The sequence below is a fragment of the Anser brachyrhynchus genome, assembly GCF_964034855.1.
Source record: "Anser brachyrhynchus genome assembly, chromosome: 10".
Taxonomy (NCBI): domain Eukaryota; kingdom Metazoa; phylum Chordata; class Aves; order Anseriformes; family Anatidae; genus Anser; species Anser brachyrhynchus.
In genome coordinates, this window is record NC_137705.1 from 12,120 (window position 1) to 21,217 (window position 9,098).

General features: G+C 58.8%; 1 protein-coding gene across 1 annotated transcript; it reads right to left on the minus strand.

Moving 5' to 3' along the window:
• Positions 1-759: 759 nt before the first annotated feature.
• Positions 760-8,579, minus strand: LOC308200484 (uncharacterized protein; the record flags this gene model as incomplete). Its single annotated transcript, XM_080606348.1, has 8 exons — positions 8,392-8,579; positions 7,068-7,218; positions 6,740-6,823; positions 5,473-5,619; positions 4,213-4,290; positions 3,666-3,912; positions 1,919-3,078; positions 760-1,849 (listed from the first exon to the last, which is right to left on the minus strand). Coding segments are annotated over exons 7-8 (1,278 nt in total), but the record flags the coding sequence as incomplete, so codon positions are not given.
• Between the last annotated feature and the right edge of the window lie 519 nt (positions 8,580-9,098).

Sequence of the window (9,098 nt, forward strand, 5' to 3'; positions counted from 1 at the left end):
ACCGCGCATGCGCGGCCCCGCGGCGCCTGCAGTACCCACTTTTGGCCACCAGGCGGCGGCAGAGGGCGCCAGGGGGCGCCACCGCGCATGCGCGGCTCCGCGGCGCCTGCAGTACCCACTTTTGGCCACCAGGCGGCGGCAGAGGGCGCCAGGGGGCGCCACCGCGCATGCCCGGCCCCGGGGCGCCTGCAGTACCCACTTTTGGCCACCAGGCGGCGGCAGAGGGCGCCAGGGGGCGCCACCGCGCATGCGCGGCCCCGCGGCGCCTGCAGTACCCACTTTTGGCCACCAGGCGGCGGCAGAGGGCGCCAGGGGGCGCCACCGCGCATGCGCGGCCCCGGGGCGCCTGCAGTACCCACTTTTGGCCACCAGGCGGCGGCAGAGGGCGCCAGGGGGCGCCACCGCGCATGCGCGGCCCCGCGGCGCCTGCAGTACCCACTTTTGGCCACCAGGCGGCGGCAGAGGGCGCCAGGGGGCGCCACCGCGCATGCGCGGCCCCGGGGCGCCTGCAGTACCCACTTTTGGCCACCAGGCGGCGGCAGAGGGCGCCAGGGGGCGCCACCGCGCATGCGCGGCCCCGCGGCGCCTGCAGTACCCACTTTTGGCCACCAGGCGGCGGCAGAGGGCGCCAGGGGGCGCCACCGCGCATGCGCGGCCCCGGGGCGCCTGCAGTACCCACTTTTGGCCACCAGGCGGCGGCAGAGGGCGCCAGGGGGCGCCACCGCGCATGCGCGGCCCCGGGCCGCCTGCAGTACCCACTTTTGGCCACCAGGCGGCGGCAGAGGGCGCCAGGGGGCGCCACCGCGCATGCGCGGCCCCGCGGCGCCTGCAGTACCCACTTTTGGCCACCAGGCGGCGGCAGAGGGCGCCAGGGGGCGCCACCGCGCATGCGCGGCCCCGGGGCGCCTGCAGTACCCACTTTTGGCCACCAGGCGGCGCCAGGGGGCGCCACCGCGCATGCGCGGCCCCGCGGCGCCTGCAGTACCCACTTTTGGCCACCAGGCGGCGGCAGAGGGCGCCAGGGGGCGCCACCGCGCATGCGCGGCCCCGGGCCGCCTGCAGTACCCACTTTTGGCCACCAGGCGGCGGCAGAGGGCGCCAGGGGGCGCCACCGCGCATGCGCGGCCCCGCGGTGCCTGCAGTACCCACTTTTGGCCACCAGGCGGCGGCAGAGGGCGCCAGGGGGCGCCACCGCGCATGCGCGGCCCCGGGGCGCCTGCAGTACCCACTTTTGGCCACCAGGCGGCGGCAGAGGGCGCCAGGGGGCGCCACCGCGCATGCGCGGCCCCGGGGCGCCTGCAGTACCCACTTTTGGCCACCAGGCGGCGGCAGAGGGCGCCAGGGGGCGCCACCGCGCATGCGCGGCCCCGCGGCGCCTGCAGTACCCACTTTTGGCCACCAGGCGGCGGCAGAGGGCGCCACCGCGCATGCGCGGCCCCGGGGCGCCTGCAGTACCCACTTTTGGCCACCAGGCGGCGGCAGAGGGCGCCAGGGGGCGCCACCGCGCATGCGCGGCCCCGGGGCGCCTGCAGTACCCACTTTTGGCCACCAGGCGGCGGCAGAGGGCGCCAGGGGGCGCCACCGCGCATGCGCGGCCCCGGGGCGCCTGCAGTACCCACTTTTGGCCACCAGGCGGCGGCAGAGGGCGCCAGGGGGGCGCCACCGCGCATGCGCGGCCCCGGGGCGCCTGCAGTACCCACTTTTGGCCACCAGGCGGCGGCAGAGGGCGCCACAGCGTATGCGCGGCCCCTCGGCGCCTGCAGTACGCACTTTTCGCCACCTGGCGGCGCAGAGGGCGCCACAGCGTATGCGCGGCCCCGCGGCGCCTGCAGTACCCACTTTTCGCCACCTGGTGGCGCAGAGTGCGCCACAGCGTATGCGGTGCCCCGAGGCGCCTGCAGTACCCACTTTTCGCCACCTGGCGGCGGTAGAGTGCGCCACAGCATATCGGTGTCCCGAGGCGCCTGCAGTACCCACTTTTCGCCACCAGGTGGCGCAGAAGGCCCCAGGGGGCGCCACAGCGTATGCGCTGACCCAAGGCGCCTGCAGTACCGGATTTTCACCAGCAGGTGGCGGAAGGGGGCATTCAAAGGTGCCACCGCGCATGCGTGGCCCCTCGCCGCCTGCAGTACCCGCTTCTCGCCGGCAGGATGCGTCCTGAGGGCAGCAGGGACATCTTCCCAGAGAAAGCACAAACGAAAACAGCAGAAATTTGCACCCTACGCCGCCTCAGGGAGGAAGTGTCTGCCTTGAGCAACGTGCCGCTCACGGCTGGGAAGCTGAGCGGCGGCAAGCTGAAACAGTACATTTTTTATCGGGACAAAAAAGGCAGGGAGATAATAACAAGGAACCCAACGTGGGCAACGGGATGCTCAGAGCCCAAAGACCACAACTTCCGGCTTGCTGGGGGAATGGTGCTCCTGGCAGCTTGACACTGCAGACAGCACAGAGCCAGCCCCAGGCTTCCCCACCTGCAGCCCAGCACCCACAGACCTGTGCCTGCCACCCCATGCCACCCCCGCCTGGGCTTTCCCTGCCCTAGCCGCCAATCCCCCGGGACCCGGCCTCCACAACGCCATCCCCTGCCCTGGGGGTCCTGCCGGGAACCCCCAGCCCCCTCCCCACTTGCGCCTCTGCAAGCAGCCCCCGCCACACAGAGCAGTCCCCCCAGCCCGGGGAGCAAAGACAGCAGCGAGCTGCCCCCCCACCCGGCAGGGCTGGCCCCGCACTCTGAGGGGTTGTCAGCATCCCGCGGCCGGTGGACACGGGGCCACCCCCCCCCCTCCACACCCACCCCCCTACGGAACCTGCACCCACACACAGACAGCGACAGCCACTTCCCCCAATGGCAACCACCAAAGGGGGCACGGGCCGGAAAGCAAACTTTATTAAACTGCTGTGCAGGACTCCCGGGAGGGGGGCTGCGGTGGGGCTCCCTGCCCAGTCGTTCTCCCCTTCCCCTGGTGGGCAAGGCAAAGAGCGGCATCCGTCTGTCCGTCCGTCCGTCCCTGCGTGGGGAGCGGATGCTGGAAGTGGGCTTCTCACTGTCGCTGCTTTGGGCAGTTGCGGAGTAATTGCCTTAAGTAACAAGGCAAATTAAACTCATATTCACCTTTTAAAGAAAGCGTACAGCATCACAGAAGCTTTCAGGGTGGAGGGCAGCTGCGCTACCTAAGCGTTCCCTAGGCCGCCAACTATCGGCCTAAGCTATCGCACTAGGGGAACTTGGTGTGCTGACTCTAAGGAAGGGGACGGAGCGTAAAGCAGAGTGGAAACACCACGGATAGGCTCTGCGACCAGATGCTCTTGTGCACACTGAGACCGATAAGCTGCACGTTTGCTACCCTGAGCCAACGACCTGTCATGTTTTTAACAAAACACTGCACTCTAGGGAACTTTTGCTCATTCTAGTATCATCATAATACCAAAACACACCTCCATCCCAAAAGCTCCGTGTCTCCAAGGTGCGACCACCCCTCACTGAGGGCATGCTCTGAGTTGCTCAGACCCCTCTACCTTTAAACGAAAGCAATAAAACTTTACACCAAACATAACCAAGGTATGCCTGACTAGAGTCACTCAAGCCCCACCTAAAGGAGAGAAAATAAATGTAAACTGTCTTAAGTGAAAGGGGGTGTTAGGGAAGATACCATCACCAAGGATACCTTTCTGACTTCCAGGATCAGTCGACGGGCTGAGCCTCTCTTCCCCCCGCACTGGGACGCCGTGGGGTAATATTTGAACGCTTGGTTGTACCAGGTGTCTCCTTGGAAACTTAGAAATCTCTAGAGCCTTTGTGCCTTTTAATGCGTTAACAGCCAGGACGAGTACCTGTGTATTTCATGCGTGCTTGCTTGCTTTCGCGGACAGTGAATTTATCGCCGGCGATCCAAAGAACCTGTGTCCTTGTTGCTGTAATAAATTGCTGTTCATTGCATTGTTCCTAGCCATGACAGTTCTCATTGAACGCGACTAGAGCGAGGGCGTGCTATGTTATTGGTGAATCCGTGACCGTGATAGTTCAGTAACCTGAATCCGACCAGACCCGTAACAGTTAGTCAGCTACACCCCTTAGCGTGACAGTATTTCATAGGGAAAAACATTAAGCCTAAGATTTCCCATGCCTAAGGCCCTGGGGGTCAGGCAGAGAAGGAACCCGAGACTCTTAGCCATGCGACTCCTGAGAATTGCAGCTTACAGTTAGTCACTCACCGTCTTCCGGTCTCACAGGATGAGGCAGAGGTATAATCAATTCCTTCTCCATCTCTCTGGAAAGAGCTTTTCTCCTATCTACGACAAAGGAAAAAAAAAAAGTTGTGATCATGGGAGTCAGTACACAAAGCCACACGCTGTGAATTCACTACTACAGTTAAGATCATTTTTAGTCAAAAAACACCTCGGCAGCAATGTTACCACTGCAAACATAGCGTGGCAAGAAAAATTCCACTCAAGGTAAAGTAAAGGGCAAGCTAAAAGGACGAATGACGTGACCAAAGGCAACTGCAACAACCATCTACCAGATGGTTTCACAGCCCTCGTCCACAGCCCTCAGATTTCACGGTCGTCTTTCCTGACGAATGAATCCTGGAAGAACAGAAAAGATACACAAGGTGTCCTTTGTGGAGCCTTTAGGGAGACTACTGAAAGGAAAACCAAACCAAAAAACTAGGAACAGCAAGCGGCGTGTACGTTGGTTCTGTTAACAGAGTAACGCTAACGTACTAGAAATTTCCACGTTCTTTGCCCTCTGCCTTGAAAAAGTCACCCAATTCTGTCAGTGTTCACCATCGCCTTTTTTTTTTTCTTTTTTTTTTTTAATTTTCACGTGGACATCTGAGGAAAACATTTCGAGTCCCTGTCATCAAGGGAGAGGAGGAGAAAAAAAAAAAAAAAGAGAGGGATGAGGGGGGAAGAAGCGCAGTCATTCCTTGCCTCGGTAACGCGAGCAAAAAGCTCAGGCGCTCGGCAACAATGTGCTTTGAAAGACAAAACACAGAAGAAACTGCATGTTATTTTACCTCAGCTGTAGAGTCACGTGTATTTGTACCTGCTCATTTATTCATCTGCCAGTTTATTTTGCTACAGACGCTACAGAACATAGAGACTGCGAGGTTACTACAACCTTTTGTAACCGATCCGATCTTTGGTAGGAATAGCTATCTAAAAGAGCCAACAAAATCCCCTTTGTCGACAGCCATCTGAACTTTTATCGTCTAACAACAGTCCTACAAACATCCCCCGGGATGCTCAACTTCAGAAACTTTCCGTTCAACCTGAGGCAGAACAAGCCCTTACCCTAGACACCTTCACCTGGCTCTCCACTGCTAGCAGGGTAGCACTCCGATACTGCCCAGCACGTGCTGCAGCCTACTCGCTTACACGTATTTACTGCAGCCTGGTTCGATACGCTCACAGAGAGACCCATGAAAAATCCACCCTTTCTTTCAGAAAAGTAAATAAAGACATACATACATATGACACAGTAAGGAAGAAAAGCTGAACACACGGGATGCCGTCCTTTACCGAGGGGCAGATCCAACATCAGCACAGGGAGCTTTGGGGCACGTGAGCGATCATCTACACCGGCCATCGGAACAAGCCAAACGCATGCACACGAGCCTCGATTTAAAAAAAAAAAAACAAAAACAAACAAACAAACAAAAAAAGTCAAGTTCCTTTATAACTTATGGAAGTAACAACCTACAGCTTAGATGCAGTTGGATTGCATCAGCTTACGGACTGCCTCCTTCAAAATTCGCGGGGGGGGTGGGAAAACCAGTCTCGAAAACCTGTTGCCTAACAGGAGACTGTTGCCTGCTCCTCCATAGGTTACGTTCCTCCAAGCATCGTCCTGTTCCTGGATTTTACCAGCCACAATGGGATGGTCCCACTGGCATGAGTCGGGGACGCTTCGCACAGGGTTTATTTGACGCTGAAGTAAGTCTTCTGCGGGTATAAGTAACGCAGCACGAGATGGAAAGTAAGCTAAGGCACCGTCTGCGGCACAACGCTTGTGCGATATTGGACCTGAGGGGACCAGTCAAAGCCTGCAATAATCGCTGAACGGGTGGGTAAGTAGGGAGCCCTACGGGAAACAGAGCTCATGTTCTGCGAAGCTCTTTTCCCGTCAAGAAGAGGACCTTTTCTATTCAGCGTCTTTACTGAACTTTAGGCTACTTCCTATTCGCTTTGGCAAGTTAGCCTCCGTAGAAGCCAAGAGATTTTAAACTGCCAAGCACCATTGATAGCTCCTGTTCTCTGACGACAGGCAATTTCAATCGGGGTGCTAGTTAATAGGAACGTCTGGCTCTGTTTCACGCAAATCAAGTACCTAAACCACAGACAGGAGTCTGCAGAAAGAATGCTTTAAAAGGTGAATTTAAAGAGAGGGATGATACTCACTTTTCCAACATTTCTGCAATGACTGTGGCAAAAAAGGCTGCACCAGGGACGTCTCTATCATTCCCTCTAGGATTTAGCAACTCCATACAGTTATGGGTCAAACACCACAGCTTCAACGCAAGGCAGACCTCGAAGGTCACGTTTCTGTCTGCGTATCGAGTTCCGCTGGAAAGCCCCCAGCCGCTCAATTCCCAAGCAACTTTGCCACGGCCAGCGCTTACCTGGAGTTTTGCTTTCTCTCGCTGCTCAGTACGGGCCCAAGGCTTCTTTTGTTGCACACAGTTCAAGCAAAACTCTCAGGACATAACCAATAGACAGACAGACAAGTAGAAATTACCTCTCACGTCTGTCTTGACCGACCACATCCAGCGTTCTGGAAAGCCCCGCAAGCACCGGTTTATTTCTAGGACAACTCTGAAAGCTGAGGCGGGACAAAGGTTAGCCTCTCGTACCACAGACTGAGCAACAAAGAGACAGAGGTCGACAGGCCAATTCGTTCTAGGTCTAAGAAGCTACTACAGCTTGGCAGGCACTACGCGGCTTTCCTTTGCGCTTCCCCGCGCCGAGTGGTTCATGCTTCTGCAAATTCGATTCAGCCTTTGAGCCTGGGCTGCAGGAAGTTTACGAGCACGCCTCGGTTTCACCCGGAGGTCGCTGCGACTTACCCGGACAGCTGGGACAGACGGGCTGCTCTTTCTCCTGGGACACCTGCGACTGCAGCACGCCAGCTGCAGCTTTCCTCCCTTCAGCTGCCGCGCCACCTTCGCTCGGCGACAAACCCCGCGGGGGTCCCAGCGGCGGGGAGCTGCTTCTGCCCTGGTGAGCCGCAGGGAAAGGAGAGAGCCGGCCGTCAGCACGCGGGGGGAGGAAAACCTCCGAGGCGCAGCCCGACGATCGAGCGCAGCGAGGACCCGCGCCCGGCTGCCGCAGCCCCCACCCCTCCCGGCCCGACGCTCCGGGGAAGCGCCCCCGAAGGCTCTCGCTCGCCTCACCGCCGGCAGCCGCGCTCGCAGCCAGCGGCAACCTGCGCCTCCCGGCGCGCACGGCCCGGCCCCGGCCCCGGCCCCGGCTCGGGGAAAGACCGGCCGCGCACCACAGAACTACAGCTCCCAGCATGCCGCGGGACGGAGCAGTCCATCCGACGCAGAGGGGAGTCGGCCAAGCGCACGCAACCGTCCCCGTCCCCGTCCCCCCCCCCGCCCAGCCCCCCGAAGCCCCGCGCAGTGCAGACCCCGCCGCACGCCCGGTCCGGTCCGGTCCGGCGCGGCGCCGCCCCCGCCCCGCACAAAGGCCGTTTCCGCAGAAGCCGCCGACCGCGTGGCGCCCCAACCGCCCGCCACCTCACCTCGCCCCGGCCCGGGGCGGCACCGCGGCCCGGCCCGGCCCGGCCCGGCCCGACAGCTTCCGCCCATAGTGCCGGCAAACCCTGCACAGCACCTCCGCCCTGGGTTCCTCCGAGCCAATCACAGAGCGTTTCCGCCCTGAGTTAAGGCTAGCCGTGACGCCACTTCCGCCCTGGGTTCCCAGCCAATCATGGAATGCTCCTGCCCTCAATGACGGCTCGCTCGGACACCGCATCCGCCCTCACGGTCCAGCCAATCACGGAGCCGTTTTGGCCCTCGGTGAGGGCACGCCCTGACGTCACTTCCGCCCCCGGTTCCCTCCCACGTAACGGCTCTCAAAGCAGTTTGTTCCCTTTAAACAATAACAGAGCGCGGCTGTGCTTCAGAACGATTGGATTTCTTGAAATCTATAGGAAGCAGTCCGTGAAATATGATCTCGGAACCTCGCCTTTTAAGCATTAGAGGCAAACCTGCTATTTGTATGTGCTCCTTAGAAGCTAAACTGTCAGTCTGCAATTGTTTTACCTCTACTGCAACTCAGGACCGCACTCGGAGCGCGGACTCAATGCCGTGTGTGCTGTCTCCAGCTAGCTGTTAGGCACACACTGCTCCACGGAGAAGTCAAATTTCCTCTGTAATTGCTTACCCAAACCAGTATGAGACGCAATACAAAACTACGGAGGAAGCAACCTCTCCTCTGCACTCAGAGTCCGTCCTGCCGTCAGCTACAGCATGGGACGGAAACCGTATTATTCAGATGCGGAGGTATCAAAGATGATCCTCTGAAGTCGCATCGGAGAACTTGAGGCTGGGGGCTGGCAGTAAGAAAAGTAACTAACAAGACAAGCCATCCTAAGTCTGTAAAAAAAAAAAAAAGAAAAAAAAAGAAAAGAAAAAGGTCAGGGGGTGGGGGTGGGAAGCCAGTAAGAATCAGCCTGATAAAAGGTTTACAAATGAGATGAAGAAGAAGAGGAGAAGAGGAGAGATTGTCTATGCAAGGCAAGAGACCCAGGAGGCAAAGGCTGAAGTCTAGGAAAGCAGACTAGAATGTGACGAGGAAACATACTGGCTTTCTATGAAGAACAGAGCTAGCAGCAAGGAAGTAATAATGGCAGACGAGGGAGACTAGTGCCTTTTCCTTTCACGTGAACATACTCCCTTCACTAGAGCATACTCCCCTTCAGTATGAAACGAGGACCAACGCTCACAAAATTCAGTTATAAAATAGGAAGCTGCCCTTTGGCAGTCTCTTTCTAAGTGCCCATACCCATCACTTGCTCCTCAAACACTTGCTCATATGTTAGAGAAATGCTCAATCAGTCTTGCTAAAAATACTAGCAGTGAGAGCCTAGA